Source organism: Xyrauchen texanus, chromosome 23 (assembly GCF_025860055.1).
Source record: "Xyrauchen texanus isolate HMW12.3.18 chromosome 23, RBS_HiC_50CHRs, whole genome shotgun sequence".
In the NCBI taxonomy this organism is placed as follows: Eukaryota; Metazoa; Chordata; class Actinopteri; order Cypriniformes; family Catostomidae; genus Xyrauchen; species Xyrauchen texanus.
This window is the reverse complement of record NC_068298.1, coordinates 37,521,487-37,546,140: the sequence shown is the minus strand read 5'-3', so window position 1 is coordinate 37,546,140 and position 24,654 is coordinate 37,521,487. Positions and strand designations below refer to the sequence as shown.

Here is a 24,654-nt window from a genome sequence, read left to right as displayed (position 1 = left end):
TCCCATGTGCAGAAAAACACCCCCAAAGCATGATGCTACCACCCCCATGCTTCACAGTAGGGATGGTGTTCTTGGGATGGTACTCATCATTCTTCTTCCTCCAAACACGGTTAGTGGAATTATGACCAAAATGTTATATTTTGGTCTCATCTGACCACATGACTTTCTCCCATGACTCCTCTGGATCATCCAAATGGTCATTGGCAAACTTAAGACGGGCCTTGACATGTGCTGGTTTAAGCAGGGGAACCTTCCGTGCCATGCATGATTTCAAACCATGACGTCTTAGTGTATTACCAACAGTAACCTTGGAAACGGTGGTCCCAGCTCTTTTCAGGTCATTGAGCAGCTCCTCCCGTGTAGTTCTGAGCTGATTTCTCACCTTTCTTAGGATCATTGAGACCCCACGAGGTGAGATCTTGCATGGAGCCCCAGTCCGAGGGAGAATGACAGTCATGTTTAGCTTCTTCCATTTTCTAATGATTGCTCCAACAGTGGACCTTTTTTCACCAAGCTGCTTGGCAATTTCCTCGTAGCCCTTTCCAGCCTTCTGGAGGTGTACAATTTTGTCTCTAGTGTCTTTGGACAGCTCTTTGGTCTTGGCCATGTTAGTAGTTGGATTCTTACTGATTGTATGGGGTGGACAGGTGTCTTTATGCAGCTAACGACCTCAAACAGGTGCATCTAATTTAGGATAATAAATGGAGTGGAGGTGGACATTTTAAAGGCAGACTAACAGGTCTTTGAGGGTCAGAATTCTAGCTGATAGACAGGTGTTCAAATACTTATTTGCAGCTGTATCATACAAATAAATAGTTAAAAAATCATACATTGTGATTTTTGGAGTTTTCTTTTTAGATTATGTCTCTCACAGTGGACATGCACCTACGATGACAATTTCAGACCCCTCCATGATTTCCAAGTGGGAGAACTTGCAAAATAGCAGGGTGTTCAAATACTTATTTTCCTCACTGTATACACACACACCAATCAGCCACAATATTTACAATTGCCAGAAAATTGCCAGACTGGTTTGAACTGACAAAGTCTATGGTAACTCAGATAACCGCTCTGTACAATTGTAGTGAGAAGAATATCATCTCGGTTTCGGCGGCACGAGTGGGACCAACACAATATTAGGCAGGTGGTTATATATATATATATATATATATATATATATATATATATATATATATATATATATATATATATATGAGAGAGAGAGAGAAAGAAAGAGAGAAATTGACCCCCACTTCTAATTACTGTAATGCAAAAATAACCAACATTTTTAAATCTGCTTCTTTTAATTTAATCAAAAAATAAAATTTATTAATTTTTTTATGTGAAATATTACATGATTGACATCATTATTTGCTCAGCAGATTCATTTTGATTTCATGTTGACTTCAATAACTTATTTGTTGTCATTTCCCAGGATGCACTTTTCTTCTTGAAGGACTTCTTCAGTAACATGGCAGCAGGAGTAAATCCTTACCTACCCACCGACCCTGCAGCTGAAGGTAAGTCTAGACTCTGAAACAGTTCTATTCTTTCCTTCTTTCTTATATTATTGACATCTGTCACTCCCTTGATCTCTTCCCAGTGAGAACTGACGCTCCTCAAAAGCATTTAGACGAGTCTGATCCTGCCTCAGGATTGGGCCATGATCTTGCTGCCTCTGTAGAAACAACCTATAGTGAGCAGAGTTCCTCCTCCACTGGCTCCACCTCCGACCAACCAATCTACTTCAGGTTAAAGATCTGACATCAAACCGCCAATCAGTGTCCAATGAAACAAATGTTGAAATCGTACTTAACGTTCACTCAAACTTTTTCTCTTTTAGAGAGTTCCGCTTTACCTCTGAAGTTCCCATCTGGCTGGACTATCAGGGAAAGCATGTGGTTATTGAGCAGGTTTGAGATCACCTAAAATTACTGATGCTTTTCTTCATGAAAGTCATTTTATCCATGTCAGGTTTCCCATGGACAACCTGGAAAATATCAGGGAATTTTAAAACATGGATCATTGAAGTTAATAAATTAATACAATGAATAAATCATGGGAATGAATAAAACCTTAAAAATCATGGAATGGACATTTTTATAGTTTATTTTTAAGAGATCGTTCTAGTTTATCAATATTGTGAAATATTTAATGAGCTAGATATTGCTTTTTTGCAGAGTAAAACTTGCTCGCAAGCCGTGTACGATTGATCCGTTAATGTCAGCTCTTTACTGAATTAATCAAAATGGTTCACATACTAGTCAATTGCAGATCTGTCTAAATCGAAATTAGTGTGAAGATTTAATGCCAAAATGATTTTATTTAAGAACTTAAAAACAGGAAATGTTATTTTGTTTGAGTTCCAGCTGCTGTACTAATAGTGAATATAATCTCTGGTTTCCTAGGGTACGTTTGCTGGAATTTTGATTGGTCTGGCCCAGCTGAACTGCTCTGAACTGAAGCTGAAGAGGTTGTGCTGTAGACATGGGTAATCATTCTTATTCACAAGTGCCTCTTTATCCTCATCTGGGCTCTCTAAACCTCTGTGCTCAAAAATCAGGTTATTTAAATGCAGAAGTTATAAAGATACAGTAACAAAATCAGGCTTTTTCTTTCTAATTCTCAGAGAGGATGGAAAATGGTCAAGATAAGTTAACTAGGGGGCTAAGTACTGAAGGTATATTATTGTTCATTTTATTATAATTATTTTTCTGCCCTAAAAGTGAGTGGACACCAGCACAGTCTGATGTTACGTGGAAATTTCATGAAGCCACGTAAAACATTTATTTGTATTTTTTTTTTTATCTTTGCCTCAAGTTTCAACATGTGCATTCTGAGATGCTATCGGAGTTACCATAGCCTTTCTGTCAGCTCATACCAGTCTGGCCATTCTCTGTTGACCTCTCTGATCAACCTGATGTTTCCATCCTCAGAACTGTCGCTCACTGGATGCTTTTTGTTTTTGGCATCATTCTGAGTAAATTCTAGAGACTGTTGTGCATGAAAATCCCTGGAGATCAGCGGTTACAGAAATACTCACACCAGCCCGTCTGACACCATAAATCATGCCACGGTTGAAATTTACATTCATTAATTTATGCATTTGGCAGCCGCTTTTATCCAAAGCGACTTACAGTGCACTTATTACAGGGACAATCCCCCCGGAGCAACCTGGAGTTAAGTGCCTTGCGAACCGACAGCCTTCTGCTTAACAGTTTAGTGCTATAGCCCACTACTCCACCACCACTCTATTGAAATGAAAATGGTTGAAATCAACGTGATCAAATTTTTCCCCATTCTGATGGTTGATCCTGACCCGTATCTGCATGATTTTATGCATTGCACTGCTGCTGATTTAGATAATTGCATAAGTAGGTGTACAGGTGTTCCTAATAAAGTGTTCAGTGAGAGTATACAGTACTTTGAAAAAGTATTTGCACCCTTCCTGATTTCTTCTATTTTTGTGTATTTTCATACTAAATTGCTTTATATCGTCAAATTAGAAATAACATAAAACAAAAGCAACCTGAGTAAACACAAAATACAGTTTTCAAATATATTTTTATTGAAGCAAAAAAGTTATCCAACACCTATATCACCCATGTGAAAAACATACTGCCCCTTAAACTTAATAGCTGGTTGTGCCACCTTTAGAAGCAACAACTGCAGCCAAACGCTTCCAATAACTGGAGATCAGACTTTCACAACGCTGTGGTGGAATTTTGGCCCACACTTCTTTGCAGAACTGCTTTAGTTCAGCCACATTGCAGGTTTAAGGTCCTGCCACATCATCACAATTGGGTTCAAGTCAGGACGTTGACAAGGCCACTCCAAAACTTTACTTTTGCTTCTTTTGATCCATTCAGAGGTGGACTTACTCCTATGCTTTGATCATTGTTTTGCTGCATAATCCAGTTGCCCTTGAGTTTGAACTCACGGATTGATGACTGGACGTTCTCCTTTAGGATTTTCTGGTAGAGAGCAGAATTCATGTTTCCCTCAATTATTGCAAGTCACCCTGGCCCTGAAGCAGCAAATCATCCCCACAACATCACAATACCACCACCATGCTTGACCGTATTTATTTACTTTTTGTTGACTTCTGTATTTGATTTATGCCAGATGTAACGGGACCCCTGTCTTCCAAACAGTTCCACTTCCCACTCATCAGTCCAGAGAACATTCTCCCAAACGGTTTGAGGATCATTTATGTGTGGCAAAATTCAGATGAGCCTTAATGTTCTTCTGAGTTAACAGTGGTTTTTGCCTTGCCACTCTACCATGGATCCTTTATTGATGTGAGAGGCCTGCAGTTCCTTGGATGTTGTCCTTGGCTTTTTTGTGACTTCCTGAATGAGTCATCACTGTGCTCTTGGGGGAATTTTGGAATGTCGGCCACTTCTGGGAAGGTTCACTACTGTGCCAAGGTTTCTCCATTTGGAGATAATGGCTCTCACTGTGGTTTTTTTGGAGTCCCAGAGCCTTTTAAATAGTTTTGTAACCCTTCCCAGACTGATGTATTTCAGTCACCTTTTTCCTCATCATTTCTGGATTTTCTTTTGACCTTGGCATAGTGTTTTATTGGGTGAGACCTTCTAGCCAACTTCATGCAGCTGAAAAAGTTCTATTTAGGTGTTGATTTGATTGAACAGTGCTGGCAGTAATTAGGTCTGGTTTGTTTTGTCCAACTGAACCCAATTATGAATGCAGTTTAATTGATTTGGGGATTTAGTAACTAAGGGTGCAAATACTTTTTCACACATGTCCAGATGGTATTGGATAACTTTTTTGCTTAAATAAATAACATTGTCATTTAAAATCTGTATTTAGAGTTTATTCAGATTGCCTTTGTTTAATGTTAGATTTTGTTTAAATATTTGAAAGAATTTAGTATCAGATATACACAAAAACAGAAGAAATCAGGATGAGGGAGAATACTTTTTCACAGCACTTTATAAAATGCTACAAAATTGTAAAATATGGCCTTTTAAAAACAATTCTCCTTGCCTTATTTTACATAACACTCAAGCACATCTTTAAATCCATCATCCAGACCAAAAATAAATGTATTATAAAAATTAAAATTGAACTTCTTGATCTCTCTCGGTCTTCTTAGGCTGCTGGGTGTTGATAAGGTTATTCAGTATGCTGTGAATGAGTGGCTTACGGACATTAGGAAGAACCAGCTGCCGGGGATTCTGGGAGGTGTAGGCCCAATGCATTCTGTCGTACAGCTCTGTGAGTACAAGATATCATTTAACAGCACTGTCTCTCTCTCAACTGGCTCTCTCTCTCAAATTTAATAACTTTGAGATGCATTTGGATATACCAAACAGATAGAGGCTTTCTTAACTTGTGCTGTTTACTCTGTAGTCCACGGTGTGCGCGATCTGTTCTGGATGCCCATTGAACAGTACCGGAAGGACGGGCGCATTATCCGAGGGCTCCAGAGGGGGGCAGCATCGTTCGGCACCTCTACAGCCTCTGCTGCCCTCGAGCTCAGCAACAGACTGGTGCAGGCCATACAGGTATACACACAAAACACACACACACTCACAAATATTACTGAGCCGTGGTATAGAAGACCTGAAAATACTGCCAGATCCAATCTTTCTTGACAATGCCTTTCTGTTTTGTGAATGTCACTAGATACTTCTGGTTATGCTTTTTAACCTAATTGACTCAAGTGTACACAAATTGAGCACACTTTTCAGGGCAGGCATGAGGTTAGATGTCTTGGATATATGAAGTCATATTTTGACTGTGTATTTCCAGGCTACTGCTGAGACTGTGTATGACATCTTATCTCCGACTCCTCCTCTGACACGTTACATCACTGAGGGACGCCCTACTTGCCGTCCCAGGCGCACCCCTCAACCAGCTGACCTCAGAGAGGGCGTGGCCAAAGCCTATGACACCGTCAGAGAAGTATGTCTCTATACTATTGCAAATATGTCAAATATGTTGTGAGTTGTTGTGTTGTCGTGTGAGTTATCATGTTGTGGGTTTATATGAACCTTGTATAAGTTACCAATTAAAAAAAAATGCCAACAATTGGACAAAAAAATGGCCAACTCTAGGTTGGGCTTGGTGTATCGATAAGCATTTTCGATTCTGATGCACAAACTCTTGATTCGATTCTGATTAATGCATATATTTCAGTTATAATATCGATTTTGCTTACAATAGAAAGTAATTTGATGATTCTTAATACTAATTTCGACACCTTAAAGGGATAGTTCACCCAAAGATCTAAATTCTCTCATCATTTACACACCCTCGTGCCATCCCAGATGTGTATGACTTTCTTCTACAGAACAAAAATTACGATTTTTAAAAGAATATTTCAGCTCTTTAGGTTCGCACAATACAAGTGAATGGGTGCCAAAATATAATACTCCAAAAAGCACATAAAAGGAATCATAAATGTAATCCATATGACTCCAGTGTTTTAATTCATATTTTCAGAAGTGATATGATAGGTGTGGGTGAGAAACAGATAAATATTTAAGTCCTTTTTTCTTGAAATTCTTCTCCCTGTCCAGTAGGGGGCGATGTGCTTGACGAATGTGAATTACCAAAAACACTAGTAGAAGAATGTGAAATTGATCTGTTTCTCATCCACACCATTCATATCACTTCTGAAGACATTGATTAAACCACTGGAGTCTCATGGATTATTATTATGCAGATGTTTGGAGCTTCAAAATTTTGGCACCCATTCACTTGCATTGTGAGGACATACAGAGCTGAGATATTATTCTCAAAACCTTCATTTATGTTCTGCAGAAGAAAGGAAGTCATACACATCTGGGATGTCATGAAGGTGAGAAAATAATGAGAGAATTTAAATTTTTGGGTGAAATATCCCTTAAATTTCAATACCCGCCAAGAGCTGTTCTCTCGTTATTGTTGTTGATTGATATTACAACATACTAGACAGCAACAAATCCACCTGCTGTCCCACTGTTTAAGTGCACTTTAAGCATAAATTACAGTGTTTACATTATATCTCTCAAAGAAGGATATTTTCACCTAATTTTACCATTTAGGCGAGTTTCACCTGGTACTCATTACTGCAACACCGCGAGCATTGTCAGAGCATGCACACATAAGTCACCTGTCGGTCAGTCAAACAGCTTGTTGGTGCCGAAATGAGGAAATAAAAAAAAACGTAAAAATTCTTGTTATTTGTGTTGTTTCTCTCTTTAGTCTCTTTTCCTTTTGGCCTGTTAACACAAGACACCCAGTGGTATATTGCAATTGACGTAAGGAATATGTCAGACATAGAGTACAAGACTGGCCTTGTGATTTTAAGAATAAATATCAGGATCTTTAAATGACCACGATTAATCAGAAAATCTTTTTTTTTTTTTTTTTTTTTTTTAAGCTTAACATTGGCTCTATGCCAATGAAGTGTGTTTGGGATGGGAGTTTGAGGAGTGTTTGGGAAACTTGTTTGAAAGGTGTTGTTTTACAATTCTATTTGGTGCCGCTAGTGGTGCAGAAATTGATGACTGCAGCTTTAGCATATGCTTTAACTGCCTTCTCATACACACTAATGGAAACTTGTTTTTCACAGGGAGTGATTGACACAGCTCAGACCCTGTGTGATGTGGCATCCCGTGGGCACGAGCAGAAAGGTCTTCCCGGGGCAGTAGGTGGGGTTTTGCGCCAGATCCCACCCACCGTTGTCCGCCCCCTAATAGTTGCCTCAGAGGCCACCTCCAACCTGCTGGGAGGCATGCGGAACCAAATTAAACCAGATGCGCGGAAAGAGGACTTCTTAAAATGGCGCACAGATGATGGCCAAGAATGAGATTGATGTGTTTTTTTGTTAGTGTGAATGTAAAAATGAAGTATGAATGAATGACTTGTGATAGTATGCGAGTTAATCTTTAAGTATCAATGCAAAAATGGAGGACAAAAAAAAAAAAAACATGGAAACGGCTCAATGGAAAAAATTGTAAGTGGCTTCCACGTAGTTAGACACTTTGTTTAATGCAATGCAATTGTTTTCACTTTGTACATTGCTAGAAGCGGAGCTCTCTAGACAGCCAAGTGCAACCCATGTTTCTCTCGTCCTACTGAAACATATGCAATCATATCAATCTGTAACACTGTTTACCTGTGAGCTAGAGACCAAGTGTTTTCTTGCTTCTAAACGCTCATTTAACGTTTGATTGAATCAATATTCTCCCTCTGACATATTACAAACATAATGCCGTTTGTAATCTCTAATTTAGGTCAGGTGGCCTTACCATATAGTTTTTGTGGATGTCTTTGTAACGCTAGGAAAGCGATTCATCTTTGTCCTCTTTGACTTGTGTTTTAAGCACAGTCCTTTTTCCTGGTGTCTTTGTGCCATAATTGATTCTTTGACATTATAAAGATCTTGTTTTAAAGTTTCAACCTGTTTAACTCTCTCAAAAGCCTAAACTAACACCTTCATCATTTTGTTTTTCTTTCAGAATGTGATTGAAAGTTGAAATATGTCCAGGTGATATTTTACCTCAAATTTATTGTAATTTCTTTGCATTGTTAAAAGTATTTACATGACAATAAAGCACATTTTTTTACCCATATTAACATTGCTGTAATGCATCCGTATGCTTTTAGGTTTATTGTAATTCCCATTATTATTTTGACAGTGTTTCTCATAACTGTTATATAGTAGAATACGTCTTTTAATTTAAATTAGCATTAAGGTAGTACAAAAAATAACACCATAAAATATAAAGATAAATGACATTGCATTGTAATGCATTACATTAATTCCAATTGTTGGGGAAATTGTCATGAAAATAATATGTGAAAAAAAATAGGCTTTTAAGCACAATATAATTTCTTATGATTCTTCATTCTGATTAGGGGCTGAAATATGACCTGGACATGTTCTAGAGAAATTTTGTGAGATTCACCCTTTTATACGCGATTTACCCCAAAACCAAACATGCTTGCTTTTGTCTCATTAGCTGCCTTCCTACGTGTTTTAAATGTTTTATTTCACTTTGCAGTTATGACTAATGATATGTAAAAATGTATGAGGTCGAGCAATTGATGTCCTTGTGCAAAAAGAAGGGGTGGAGATTCGGGCAATTGAGAAGGAGCTCTGTGGGTAATGTCACCTTTTTGTCAATTGCATAAAGTGTAAGGGAAGTGAGTTGTTTTGGCTTGTGTTTTAGTATGTGTACAGTGTGTTGTGTGAGTGAGTGTGTAAGGATATGCATGTTTGTGTTTGGCTGGCAATGTGACAGCTATCCGTGTGCATTTATTTCTTCTGTAATTATAACTATGGCATATGCTGTATGAATTACCTGTATAGTACCAAGACAATGTGTAAGCAAATTAATAAAAATATAAAATAAAAATTACATTTGAAGAATGTTTGAAATTCATGGTGTGAATTCATTGCACCCACAAATATGAGAAATACATTTTTCTACCAACAATGGATTAGTGTGGCATGTTCGGTCATGATGTGCTAACACAAAATGCTAATTCATAACGGATTCATACAAGAACAAAATGTATTTAGGTTAACCTTCTGAGAACCCTGCATGACTGCAGTGTGCATTTTCCATTTCCCTTTTTATTTGTAAATAGTAGCACTTAATAAATATGCAAAAAATATATATATATAATAATTATTCTAGAACAAATTGTTTTCCCTAAAAATGTATGTCCTCATATGACAGCGGGACTAAAGTTATACATTTTTAAGTAATACCAAGCTATAGAAAGTCATATCAAATTTTTTTCCAACAAATACTTTATAAGTATCCAGGAGTGTTGGTTATTCATGTTTTTGAGACATTATAGACATTACAGCAGATTTTCTATACAGCTGAATAAATAATTCTGATTCTAAGTAGTGACCAGAATCATCAATCACTGCCAAACATGTTAAAATAAAATTATACATTATACAATTCTGAATCTATGTATTGATTATCTTTGTCCCATATCTGCAAACATGTTGAGTGATCCAAACATCATCTGCAGCCTGAAACTGAACTTTTGGTCAGATTATAGCAGTGAATGCACTTAACTGCATGGAAAGCTATAGGATGCACCCTTGCTCCCTATTTAGTGAATGACTTGACCTCCAGTGTGCTGTCTATCTGCACTGGTCTCAGAACAGTACGAAATGCACGTTATTTTCATCCTAACCCCATATAAAGCCTCTGAAAGCAAAACTTTTCAGCTTTAGTGTAAGCTGTTGAATATAAATAAGAGGGACCATGTGTTTGCAGCGTTTCCACCCTGTCTCATTGGGTGGTGAATGGGACCGCACACCTGTTGGTCATTTGCTTAATGTGCTCCAAGTTATAAAGCTGGTATGTTTCTTTGGGGGGGGGGGGGTGTGTTTGGTACTGTTGAGCGCCAAACCTAACGCTGCCGTGCTGGGACGTGGGTCGTTTATTGGCGTATTGCACGTGTGTAAGTAAATTGGGAGGGACAATTGGATGTCGGAGTAATTTGGGTGCGGCCGTCCTTGATGTTTCTCCGAGCAAGGTACCCACGTCTGGTAGCAGGTAAGGAGGCCAGCAGTAAGGTATTTTAAATTTATGAATTAATGTTTGACTGGTTGGGATTTCTTTTTGCCGGGGTGCAGGGTCTAGTTGGGAGTATTAACCAGTGGCCCCCGGCGCTTGTAATTTGTGTGTGCGTGTGATTCAGTGGGGGTATGAGGGCAGGTTATTTTCCTAATTTCCATGCTTTCTCTACTGTAGCTAATTGACGACAGTTATGTATATGGCTAAAATGATATCCATGGTATGTACTTTTGTTATTTTGTTTTGGTGTGTATTTATTATGAGGTATTTATGAATTTGTGTGTGGTGGATATGTACTGAATTGCTGTGTATTGGGTGTTTACATGAGTCATGAATTTAAAGCATGTAGCACAAAAGGGCTTTGAAGCTTTTGCTTAATATTAATTGGTATGTTGATGTAATTACAGTTTAAAAGCTTGTAAATTTATGGTTGAACATCTAAACAATTTAAGGCTCTTAACATCTCATGCATGCATTATGATGATTCTTAACTTTTAAAATAACCTTTTCCTTTGATGGGGACACTATGGGGTCCAACATTTAATGGTGAACGAACTTCTCAAAATTGTTTTCAAGATTGGCTTACCGCTCAGACATCGTTTAACATATATCCTTTTTCTGATGTGCAAAAGGTTTCAGCTGCTATAAGTAATCTGGAGGGCGAAGCAAAGAGGGAAGTACTAGCTTTGCCGGCAGCCCAGCGTGTAACTGTTGAGCAGATTTTTACCTATTTAAAAGGCATTTATGGAGATGTAGTCCCCCTTGCTAATCTTCGGTCACAATTTTTCACTCATAAACAAAGGACTAATGAGAATGTTAGACAGTTTGCCCTGGCACTTCAAGAATTAAGTAACCTTCTTGGGGGTAGGGGGGATGGCACTACTGGGGGTAATATTTTACAAGATCAATTTATTTCAGGACTGTCTGACGTATGATTGCATAGGGAACTCCGGAGTATGGGTGTAGCTCGAACCAATGTTGCTTTTTAGAGGTTAAACAGGAAGCAATTTTACGAGCCGATGAGTTTGGGGAAATAGCTCAAGCAGTAGCCGCAACAGTGCAGGTAAAACCCTCCCTGGATACAACAAAATTAGTTGAGGAAATTAGACAGGAGGTGTTTTTGCAGTTGAAAGGTGAAATAAAAGAAATTCTGGCTGGAATGATTAAAGTGCGTGAGGGTGTACAGAATCTACTACCAAGAAGCGGAAGTGCAGGAACTAGGAATGAGTTAAGGGGAGGCCGAAGAGACTCTGATCAATTCGACCATAGGGAAGACCTATTTGCCGTCGTTGTAAGCAAGATGTCCACATTGAAAGGCGTTGTAGGGTTGCGGATGGAGCTCAGGGGTCTTCAAACTAATAAAACCCACTGTGCAGGCCCAAACGGTGGGTATTTTGGGTAGTGGCCTATTAGAGAACAAAAAACATTTAATAGGGCAATGTCTGGTAGTCGAAGTAGTTATACAAGGGGTTAAAACGTCTTGTTTAATTGATAATGGGTTACAAGTGATGACATTGACAGAAAGTTACTTTAAGAAACATTTTGAAACTGGACGGCCAACAATACACCCACCCATTCAAAAGTTTAATCTGGTAGCTGCTAATGGGTTAGTTATTCCATACATTGGGTATATTGAGGTGGACTTAAACATATGTGGAGAAATAATACCAAAAAGAGGAGTATTGATTGTTAAAGATTCCTGTGGGTCATCGTATCCGGGGTTGATTGGCATGAATGTAATCAGAGAATGTAGAGAATTTGATGACGCAGGCTGGGGACAGTTGTTCGGGGTTAGAAAGTGTAGCCCAAGTTAAGGTGTGGCGTCAAATGTTCTCCGTGTGTGAAGATTTCTTAAAGTTTGCTGATGAGTTAGGGCAGCTAAGTTCTATTTATTGGCCATAGGGAAGACTGAAGGTCATTCCAGCTCATTCGGAGGTTGTGGTAGAGGCCTGTGCACGTTTACGACCTGATGGAAAGGACTATGTGGGCTTGGTAGAGCCTCTCCAAGATGATGCTTCACCAGGGCAGTTACTGGTAGCCCGGTCACTTAGTACAGTGTCAAAGGATAGAGTTATGGTCCGAATATTGAACCTTTCCCCAGCTCCAGTGACACTTTAAGCGCTGTCGGATAGGGCATATTTTTGATGTAGTTATGCCCTTTGAAATCTCAAGGAGAAGTAGAGATAAGACCATTAGATGAGACCGTGGAGGTAGGGGTCAGGCAGGCTAGAGTGCAGGAATTACCATCAGAACATGCGGCTTGGCCGGTAGCTGTTTCGTTAGATCCGTTACAATTTACCATTGAATAACAGGAGATGATTACTAAATTATTATCCAAGCATCAGAGGGTTTTTTCAGAACATGAAGATTATGGGTATACTGATAAGGTCCTACATGTCATACCTACAGGTGATTCTGCGCCAATTAGAGACCGATATAGTAGAATTCCACCAAAATTGTACCAAGAGGTCAGGGGGCTTTTGGGGAATATGATGGACAATGGGATCATTAGGGAAAGCTATAGTCCTTGGGCAGCACCTGTAGTGCTGGTAAGAAAGAAGAACGGCACCCTTCGTTTCTGCGTAGACTACAGGCGGCTGAATGGGGTTACCCATAAAGATGCATACCCACTCCCCAGAATTGAAGAATCATTGGCTTCATTAAAAAAAATCTAGCATGTTTTCAACATTAGATTTAGCACATGGGTATTGGCAGGTGGGGGTGCACCCAGCTGACAAAGAAAAGACTGCTTTTGTGACCCCGATGGGGCTATTTGAATTTAATCGGATGCCGATGGGGTTATTTAATGCCCCAGGATCTTTTCAGAGACTGGTGGAGAACCCCTGACCAAAATTTTGAAACACTGCTGCTTTATTTGGATGGTATAATAGTCTTTTCCCCATCCTTTGAGGCTCCTATTTCCCACCTGGATTTGGTTTTCAGTCGTTTGGGGAATTATGGCTTAAAAGTTAAACCCATCAAGTGTTCTCTTTTTCAGACTAAAGTCCAGTATTTAGGCCATGTGATTGCAGAAGGTGGAGTTTCACCAGACCCAGAGAAACTGCGGGCAGTGAAGGCCTGGTCAACTCCTCAGGATATTACTCAACTTCGGGCTTTCTTGGGCCTAGCGGGATACTACAGGCGTTTTATCACAGATTTTGCCCAGATTGCCGCACCCCTGAATTCAATGACGTGGGGTACATCAAAGCGGTGCACCCAATCTGCTCCAGGTAGAAAAGTTCATTGGGCATGGGGAGAGGCACAGGATGCAGCTTTCAAGAAATTTAAATTCAGCCTCTTACAAGCATCAATATTGACATACGCTGACTTTCAGTTGCCATTCGTGTTGTACACTGATGCTAGCCAGAAAGGTTTGGGGGCACTGCTGGCACAGGTACAGGAGGGGCAGGAGAAAGTGATTGCTTATGCAAGTAGAAGCCTCCGTCCAGCTGAAAGGAATGATAAAAACTACAGCTCATTCAAACTAATTGCTGGCCTTAAAATGGGCCATAGTGGAAAAGTTTAGAGAATATCTTGCTGTGTCTCCCTTTACTGTGTTCACAGATAATAATCCATTGGCTCATTTGAATACAGCAAACCTAGGTGCAGTGGAGCAGCGGTGGGCAGCCCAGCTGGCAGGGTTCCAGTTTGAGGTGTGCTATAGATCTGGGCAGACAAATGGAAATGCTGATGCCCTGTCCAGGTGACCTAGGGGTGAAACGGAAGGTAGCCCAGCCGAGGACTGGGTAGCCCCTTGTGGCGGGATCGGATATGTGGCACCTGAAATAGTTTGCGCCTGTGTGCAGGCTTTTGTTCCATTGAGGGAGCATCTTAAGGAATGCCAGGATGGTGGAATAGCAGCACAGAAAAATCCAGAGGACAGACTTGGCCCCAGTCTTCTGGCCGATTGGATCAGGGCCCAACGTACAGATCCTGTAGTGTCATGGTTATGGGTCTAGATGGACAGAGGGAGAGGACCTGCCCCAAAAGAGTGAGCAGCAGAAGATCGGTCACCCAGCTGTTGCTACGACATTGGACTCGCATCTGTGTTGAGGAGGGGTTGCTTTGCAGAGAGGTATGCGATCCAAAGACTCTTGACCAGCTGAAGCAAGTGATAGTGCTCCATTGTCTGCAGAATCAAGTTTTGGAATGGGTGCATGACCAGGCTGGACATCTTGGGGTGGAGAAGGTCCTGGGTTTGGTACGTCGACGCTTCTTTTGGCCGGGCCTGGCACGAGGAGTAGAGAAGTGGTGTCTCCAATGTGTTCGTTGTAGTCTGCGGAAAACCCCAGTCAATAAAGTGAGTGCCCCTCTTGTGCCTATCCAATCAGAATACCTTCTACACATTGTTTCTGTTGACTTTTTATCATTGGAGACCTCGCGCAGTGGAATATAATATTTTGGTCATGAAGGATCACTTTACCCGGTATGTGGTGGCAGTGCCAACTTTGGATCAAACAGCAGTGACCACGGCCAAGGTGCTGTGGGAGCACTTGATACAGCCATTTGGGGGTTTTGATCAGCTGCACTCTGACCAGGGTCCCAATTTTGAGTCAAAAGTTATCAAAGATCTATGCTCATTGTATAACATCAAGAAGTCCCATACGACCCCATACCATCCAGCAGGGAATGGGCAGTGTGAACGTTTCAGACACTCTTGAGTATGTTGGGCACACTAAAGGATGACCAGAAGGAGACCTGGGACCAATATGTGGCAGAACTGGTGCAGGCTTATAATAACATGCCTCACCCATCGACAGGATACACCCCTTATTTCTTAATGTTTGGTCGCCATGCTAAATTGGCCATGGATGTGATGCTGGGACTGGGAGAGGGATTTTCTGGGACTGTTGACAGCTGGGTGCATCACCACCATAATAGGTTAATGTTTGCCTATAACCAGGCCAGGAAACAGGTTCAAAAGTCTCAGCTCCATCAAAAGGATTTTGACCATAAGGTCAAAGGGGAACCATTGTTGATGGTTCAGAGGGTAATGGTCCTGAATAAGAGGTCCAGGGTGTGAGGTGAACTGGACGACAAATGGGAACGGTATCCATATGTCATTGTGTCACAACCTAATTTTGATGTACCTGTTTATGTGGTTAAGTTGGAAGGGGGTAAGGGTGTGGAGAGAGTGTTGCATTGCAATATGTTACGCCCATGCAAGTTTGAAACCACCTAGCCCATAGAGGAAAAGGAAGTTTTACCTCCAGATTGTAATGTTAATAATATGCAGAGTAACTGGTGGATGTATCCTTGGATGGGAGGTTGTGTTACAGGTTCAGCGGCACCTGCCCAGAATGATGGGGGGACTGATTGTGACGTAGATGTTGGTGGAGCAGGGACGCATGCGTCCTAGTGGGAAGGTCCCCCAAGCCCACACCTTCTGCCAGTGGAAATGGAGGAATTACGATGGTGTACTCGTTGCCTCAGTGGTATCAAATGTGATTCTAGGGGGAATGTGAGGACTCCTTTGGAGTAGGGAGGGTGGTTGTAAGCTGTTGAATATAAATAAGAGGGACCATGTGTTTGCAGCATTTCCACCCTGTCTCATTGGGTGGTGAATGGGACCGCACACCTGTTGGTCATTTGCTTAATGTGCTCCAAGTGTGTGTTTGTGTGTATCACTTTGTGGGGACCAAATGTCCCCATAAGGATAGTAAAACCCGAAATTTTTGACCTTGTGGGGACGTTTTGTCGGTCCCCATGAGGAAAACCGCTTATAAATCATACTAAATTATGTTTTTTGAAAATGTAAAAATGCAGAATGTTTTCTGTGAGGGTTAGGTTTAGGGGATAGAATATAAAGTTTGTACAGTATAAAAACCATTATGTCTATGGAAAGTCCCCATAAAACATGGAAGCAGTGCGTGCGGGGGTTGTGTACTTTTGAGCGCCAAACCTAACGCTGCCATGCTGGGACGTTTATTGTCGTATTGCACGTGTGTAAGTAAATTGGGAGGGACAATTGGATGTCGGAGTAATTTGGGTGCGGCCGTCCTTGATGTTTCTCCGAGCAAGGTACCCACGTCCGGTAGCAGGTAAGGAGGCCAGCAGTTTGACTGGTTGGGATTTCTTTTTGCCGGGGTGCAGGGTCTAGTTGGGAGTATTAACCAGTGGCCCCCGGCACTTGTAATTTGTGTGTGCGTGTGATTCAGTGGGGGTATGAGGGCAGGTTATTTTCCTAATTTCCATGCTTTCTCTACTGTAGCTAATTGACGACAGTTATGTATTTGGCTAGAATGGTATCCATGTTATTTTGTTTTGGTGTGTATTTATTATGAGGTATTTATGAATTTGTGTGTGGTGGATATGTACTGAATTGCTGTGTATTGGGTGTTTACATGAGTCATGAATTTAATGCATGTAGGACAAAAGGGCTTTGAAGCTTTTGCTGAATATTAATTGGTATGTTGATGTGCTTGCAGTTTAAAAGCTTGTAAATTTATGGTTGAACAATTTAAGACTCTTAACATCTCATGCATGTATTATGATGGTTCTTAACCTGCTGCTCCCTACAGTGTTTTAGATTTTAAGACCTTTTTGTATAAATAAAATTATATAATTGAACCAAGCATGGGGCAGTGAAGCGTTTTTCTTGGTTGCTGATGCCCACACCAAATTAATGGTCCGTTAAAGAACCTGTATATGAGTCTTTATTAAGACTTTTGTTCTGTTACATTATCATGAATGCATTTATTCGCAGTGTGAAAATGTATAGTAAATCTATAAGAATGCATTTACTAATGAATAGAGCTGTATTATATAGTGATAATATAAAAACATATATATATATATTTTGTTTTATTTTTTGTTTATATTATATATTTGGCCGAAATGGGCTTCCTCAGAAGGGTGGCGGGCTTCTCCCTTAGAGATAGCCGCTGCTCCTTTTGCGTTGAAAGGAGTCAGTTGAGGTGGTTTGGGCATCTGGTAAGGTTGCCCCCTGGCCGCCTCCCTAGGGAGGTGTTTCAGGCACGTCCAGCTGGGAGGAGGCCTCGGGGAAGACCCAGGATTAGGTGGAGAGATTACATCTCCAAACTGGCCTGGGAACGCCTTGGGGTCCCCCAGTCAGAGCTGGTTAATGTGGCGCGGGATAGGGAAGTTTGGGGCCCCCTGCTGGAGCAGCTGCCCCCGCGACCCGACTTCGGATAAGCGGTTGAAGATAGATGGATGGATGGATATATACAGTGGGTACGGAAAGTATTCAGACCCCCTTACATTTTTCACTCTTTGTTATATTGCAGCCATTTGCTAAAATCAATTAAGTTCATTTTTTTTTCCTCATTATTGTACACACAGCACCCCATATTGACAGAAAAACACAGAACTGTTGACATTTTTGCACATTTATTAAAAAAGAAAAACTGAAATATCACATGGTCCTAAGTATTCAGACCCTTTGCTGTGACACTCATATATTTAACTCAGGTGCTGTCCATTTCTTCTGATCATCCTTGAGATGGTTCTACACCTTCAATTGAGTCCAGCTGTGTTTGATTATACTGATTGGACTTGATTAGGAAAGCCACACACCTGTCTATATAAGACCTTACAGCTCACAGTGCATGTCAGAGCAAATGAGAATCATGAGGTCAAAGGAACTGCCTGAAGAGCTCAGAGACAGAATTGTGGCAAGGCACAGATCTGGCCAAGGTTACAAAAACATTTCTGCTGCCCTTAAGGTTCATAAGAGCACAGTGGCCTCCACAATCCTTAAATGGAAGACGTTTGGGACGACCAGAACCCTTCCTAGGGCTGGCCGTCCGGCCAAACTGAGCTATTGGGGGAGAAGAGCCTTGGTGAGAGAGGTAAAGAAGAACCCAAAGATCACTGTGGCTGAGCTCCAGAGATGCAGTCGGGAGATGGGAGAAAGTTGTAGTAAGTCAACCATCACTGCAGCCATCCACCAGTCGGGGCTTTATGGCAGAGTGGCCCGACGGAAGCCTCTCCTCAGTGCAAGACACATGAAAGCCCAAGATGGTGATAAATAAGATTCTCTGGTCTGATGAGACCAAGATAGAACCTTTTGGCCTTAATTCTAAGCGGTATGTGTGGAGAAAACCAGGCACTGCTCATCACCTGTCCAATACAGTCTCAACAGTGAAGCATGGTGGTGGCAGCATCATGCTGTGGGGGTGTTTTTCAGCTGCAGGGACAGGACGACTGGTTGCAATCGAGGGAAAGATGAATGCGGCCAAGTACAGGGCTATCCTGGACGAAAACCTTCTCCAGAGTGCTCTGGACCTCAGACTGGGCTGAAGGTTCACCTTCCAACAAGACAATGACCCTAAGCACACCACTAAAATAACGAAGGAGTGGCTTCACAACAACTCCGTGACTGTTCTTGAATGGCCCAGCCAGAGCCCTGACTTAAACCCAATTGAGCATCTCTGGAGAGACCTGAAAATGGCTGTCCACCAACTTTTACCATCTAACCTGACAGAACTGGAGAGGATCTGCATGGAGGAATGGCAGAGGATACCCAAATCCAGATGTGAAAAACTTGTTGCATCTTTCCCAAAAAGACTCATGGCTGTATTAGATCAAAAGGGTGCTTCTGTCAACAATTCTGTGTTTTTCTGTCAATATGGGGTGCTGTGTGTACAATAATGAGGAAAAAATATGAACTTAAATGATTTTAGCAAATGGCTGAAATATAACAAAGAGTGGAAAATTTAAGGGGGTCTGAATACTTTCCGTACCCACTGTATTTTAAAATAAAGCAAAATGACCTGTAGATGTTATAGTTAAAACATTATTCAAAATAACTAACAAGTGTGTGTGGTTTTTTTTTTGTTTTGTTTTTTTTCATTTTCCACATATGTGAACTTGTTAAATGGATTATTTAAAGAGGCATATCAAACAAAACTAGAGATGCTACTCTTTACAGCCAAACAGGTGTCAATCAAAGAAAATGTAAACTGGTTTCTTACCAGAGGCTCTTCACTGAAATCTATGTCATGCTGTTGTGTCAAGTGGTGTTTAACCCTTAAATGACAGTGTAGTGTGGAGTCTTGTGAGAAGTATTCAGTCGGTTTTAATTCATTTAAATTATGTGTTGTGTATAGCGAATACTAAATGCAACATCAACGAGAGTAAACACATTTTAAAGCTAATGAGGATTTGATGGAAGAACCTTACATTTTGTATATTAACTTGGGCTACTAATTATGTAAAAAATAACATTACAAAAACATGCATTTAATCATGTCCCCTAACTCCGTAATAAGTTTTTTCTATACTCGCAGCCTGCAGGATCTACCTCGATAAATGATATATCAGCATAAATGATATACAACGCCTGATTCATTCAAATTCAAATACTTCAAGCAAACGTGAAAAAGGATTTAAGCTGTACATACCTTCATAGACCTGGATATAGCTGGATAAGTTAGCAAAAGTACGTAATAATTATTTCATTCTGTAAGCTAGCTATAGAGAGCTAACTTAGCTAACGTTGCCGAACTTAAGTTAGCTACCGTTAAGTTGAAAGACCAACGACAGCTTAACGTTAGCATTGGTTAACATAATAAAACTGCTAAGGGTCTGAGCAGCAGTGGCACAAACCTAGAACCCAGGTGACATTTTCAACACTACAACAATTAACATATGTTACATTATGTGTCTCACTTCTTCCTGGATATGTCATGTAAATCACATCAACTTTCATGGCTGAATACAGCATCCTTCCTTATGAAACTATGAGCTAAACAAGATTGGCTGAAGGGATCAGGTAATGTGTAGGAATGGGCAGTATGTCCGCTACATGAATTAAAATATGTACTTGAAATGTAAAATTGTAGTCTTTAATGAACCTCTAATTGACCTGAATGTCTATACACAGACACACACAACATCCCTGTAGCGTAGAGCTACACAACACTGAAGTAGAATTTGACATGAAAAGCATTCATTTATGATAATATCAAACAGTAAATAAATGCTTGTCTAACTGTTCAGTCTTGTATATTTTCAGGAGTAACTTGTACAAAGGGGAATGTGACCAGACCTGTGACCTTCCAGACATGTCATTTCTGCATGTGAATGAGATTTACCTATGAATGCGAAGGGAAACTGCTCCACCCATAACAACAATGGGAATAGCAGGGGATATACCATTGGTGGACAGTGCCTTTGGAAAATTTCAAGAGGGGAGTGTTCTCTCCTATCACCTTCCAGCATGGAGTCCACCAAAAACATGCCCACATACCACCATACCACCACACCACCACGACCATCCTTACCCCTTTATGGCTACTGTCTGGGTCCCTCAGAGTGCTGTTTTGTGTAAAGCTACCATCAGTGGCTGCACATGAATTCTCTAGCAACTTCAGAGGTCATGGTGCACCAAACTGAGAAAAGCACAAGACAGTAAAGCACGCTGAAGGAATGGCATCAATTAAGAAAGCCGCGTGTGACTTCCTCTAGATTCAGGTAATTTTAAACTTTGGGACACGACTGTCAGCATTTTGATTTTTCATGTTATTTAAAAATTGATGGTGTTGGTATATATTGATGTATTTCTAGAGAGGTTTGCCATGTGAGAGGACAGTCCTCAGCAGAGAGCCTGGCACTGAGAATTTTGCTGCCAGGCTATCAGAGTGGAGAAATGAAGAGGGGCCTTCAGATGGAGCCCAAAGCAGTAGAGGAATACAGCTTTGTTAAGGAGGTAAATCACTACCCTTGTGGTTTCATCAACCACCCTGATGTACCTTGGCCTATTTCATCACCAGATGGTAGAAGTGAAGTGCCCAAATGTGAGAAGATATGTAGGCTGTTCCTAATTTAGGGTCTCCTATGGAGTGCTACAGCTCAAACAATCTCACACATGCTACTGGCAGATACAGGGCCAACTACTCATCACTGTTTCAGAATGGTGTGATTTTGTTGTTTACGCTGAAGATGACATTTTTATTCAAAGAATATTCAGAGATGGGAGGGTCATAAAAACAATCAAACAAAATGTTGCATACACTTCACTTTGGAGCAAAGGAGAGGTAGGTATTTGGCATCTGAGCTCTGTGCAGTCCATGATTAAGGTAGTGTCTGCGTAATCTCTGAACTCTACTGGCAAGTGCTCATTCATTTTGTGTTGGGCATTCAAATTCACTGTGATCCAAGAATACAGAACAAAAAACTACTTCATGTAAGGATGATCCTGCTGACGATAGATTGGACCCCATACCGATCAGGCAGGTTCCTCTGCTTCAGTCCAAGGGCAAGGTAGTTCAGGAAGAGGAACAGTTCATCTATTGGCTGTAAAGACTATGTCAGATGAAACGTATAAAAAAAATATTCTTACATTTGCTTTTATGCAGAATAGGTTATTAATGTTAATATGAAATGATTTTTTTATGGTTACATGATAAAATTGTAAAAAGTAATTGTAATAATATACCATGGCAGCACTTTTTGTAGTCATGTTTGTAGTTCTTGCTCTGGAAACTCAAACCATGAATTGCAGCGATGGTTCAATGAGCTGCCAAAACCGTATCAGGTGGTCATAAGAAGAAAACCTGGAAAAATAGAAATGCCATGGTATGCATACATTTCTTGCATTTCTTGAGTATAGTTAAAAGTGAAAAGTATTTTAGTAAATTCAAGGTTCACTACTAGTCAGAGGTGAATCAGGTAACTTGTATTTGTCTGTCTGTATGACCATCTGTTCGCATTCTTAGGAACTTTCTTAAAATGTTTGTGCCTTGGAGAGCATTTGTTTGTAACCTAAGTGTTAATGAGGAAATTACTTTTACAAGATTTATAGTCGCATTTAGTGGTATAAGTAACATTTGTGGACAACTCTCATGTATTTGGCTCTGTTTTAGCCAAGGACAAAGTAAAAAGCCTGAACAACAAGCCTGAATAACAGAACAAGAAATATTAGTCAATCACACTTAAGTGAACAAAGTGACATGACAAAATAGACTATGGTATTAGTGAGATGTCACTTAGGCTATTAAAATGTAGGCTTAAATACCTTGTGTAGAAATGGATGTCCCTGTCAGAGCCTAAAAAATGCTGTAGCCCAAAACGCTGTTTGAGTGACATCTGCTCCAGCTGCTGCCTCAGCTGTACAATCTCGCTGAGAACAGCATCAACAAATGCGGGGTTCGGAGCTGTGCCGTAATCATGGTCGTTGGCGTATATAGGGCCAACATCTTCCCCAATCTGCACAATTTATCTGTTCCAAAACTCCAAGCCTTCTCACTCCAAGAGAGCAATCGTTCCAGGGGAACAACAACGGTACGGCACCAGGCTTCAGCTTCTGCCTACCTTCTACAGCCGTGGCCAAAATGATTGGCAGTGACATACATTTTGTGTGTTGCAAAGTTTGCTGCTTCAGTATTTGTAGATAATTTTTTCACATGTTTCTATGGTATACTGGAAAACAATGATAAGCGTTTCATAAGTTTTAAAGGCTTTTATTGGCAAAAACACTCAATTTATGCAAAGAGTCAATATTTACAGTGTTTACCCTTGTTCTTCATAGCCTCTACAATTCGCTCTGGCATGCTGGATATCAGCTTCTGGGCCAAATCCTGACTTATGGCGATCCATTCTTGACTTAGTGCTTGGATTTGATCACAATTTGTGGGTTTCTGTTTGTCCACTCGCCTTTTGAGGATTGACCACAGGATCTCTATGGGATTAAGATCCGGGGTTTGCCTGGCCACGGATCCAAAATTTCAATGTAATGATCTGAGTGAGCCACTTCATTATCACTCTTGCCTTGTGACATGGTTCTCCATCATGCTGTAAAATGCACGGATCATCACCAAATTGCTCCTGGATCGAAGTTGCTCTTGCCGGAAGTTTTGATACCATTCTTTATTCATGGCAGTGTTTTGGGCAGAATTGTGAGAGAGCCCACTCCCTTGGATGAAAAGCAACCCCATACATGGTTGGTCTCAGGATGCTTCACTGTTGGCATGACACAGTACACATGGTAGCGTTCATCTTTTCTTCTTTGGACTATCGATTTTCCAGATGTCCCAAACAGTCGGAAGGGGGCTTCATCAGAGAAAATATCTATACCAGTCTTCTGCTGTCCAATCCTTGTACTTAATGCAGAATTTCAGTCTGTCCTTGATGTTTTTCTTGGAGAGAAGTGGCTTCTTTGCTGCCCTTCTTGACACCAGGCCATTGTCAAAGTCTTCGCCTCACTCATCAGCAAGATCTTGCGCACTTTGCTTTCAAATTACATAAGAACAAATAAATCCATCTGATTGGCTGATGAATCTAACAAACTGACTTTAGTTGGCTCAATCATTTGCACTGTTGAGAGATCCTGTAGAAATTCTTCGGGCACTTCACACTTTGCTTTTTCTCTATTTGTTTGTAGATTGTATTTGCAATTGCTTTCCACTCTTAATCAAAGGTGACTGAGAATGAAAGGATGAAAATTATGTATTATTAGCATGTTAGACCAGAAGAGAAAGCTTTGCTGGCCCTGAGAAATCGCCACTGGTGGTGTGTTATGTGGAGAAAATGCAATTACCCTGCCACCTTGTTTGATTAATATATGTATTTTGATACACATATGTATTAAATACATTATTTTGTTTACAAGAGATACATGAAACTATGAGTGAACTGCTGTTATCTGTAAAGTGTTACACATTTAAACAATGAGTATAGTATTTGTATACCACTGTGTTTACACATTAGTGTTGCATTAAATAAGGTAAACATCATTTATTAAATACTGTTAAAGCCAGTGTGAACCTGTTGTGCAGACAAAATGTCGGCCAAAGGAGATAAGAACGGAGAATTGGAAAAGTTAGTTCCCTTACGACTCAGTTCACTTGACATTGCATATTAACGCATATGGGGAGTGCCTTCATACAAGACCAATCTGAAAACTCTCTATAATAATCCCAATATTTTAATATTACCTATGGTGTTTGAGCCCCGCTTGTTTTGCGCGAAACTGACCGCTACAAAAACGGGTGCACAGACACCATTTCCTCAATTTCTTCCTTCAAGACAGCGATCATCTCTTGTCTCGAAGCCCTCCACCTTTCGCCCATCAACACACACGAGCCAGTGGATGGAATATTCATGGCAGCGAGAAGATTTTCCACTGCAG

General features: G+C 40.5%; 1 protein-coding gene across 1 annotated transcript in view; it reads left to right on the top strand.

The window, feature by feature from the left end:
- atg2a (autophagy related 2A) overlaps positions 1–9,382 on the top strand; it is a 42,460-nt gene extending 33,078 nt beyond the window's left edge. Inside the window, exons 35-42 of the mRNA XM_052154973.1 lie at positions 1,436–1,520; positions 1,604–1,751; positions 1,844–1,913; positions 2,409–2,491; positions 5,120–5,241; positions 5,377–5,531; positions 5,779–5,931; positions 7,586–9,382. Coding sequence (XP_052010933.1) covers positions 1,436–1,520; positions 1,604–1,751; positions 1,844–1,913; positions 2,409–2,491; positions 5,120–5,241; positions 5,377–5,531; positions 5,779–5,931; positions 7,586–7,822 — 1,053 coding nt within the window. The 3' untranslated portion in view covers positions 7,823–9,382. The remainder of the gene's footprint in view (positions 1–1,435; positions 1,521–1,603; positions 1,752–1,843; positions 1,914–2,408; positions 2,492–5,119; positions 5,242–5,376; positions 5,532–5,778; positions 5,932–7,585) is intronic.
- The last annotated feature ends 15,272 nt before the right edge of the window (positions 9,383–24,654 follow it).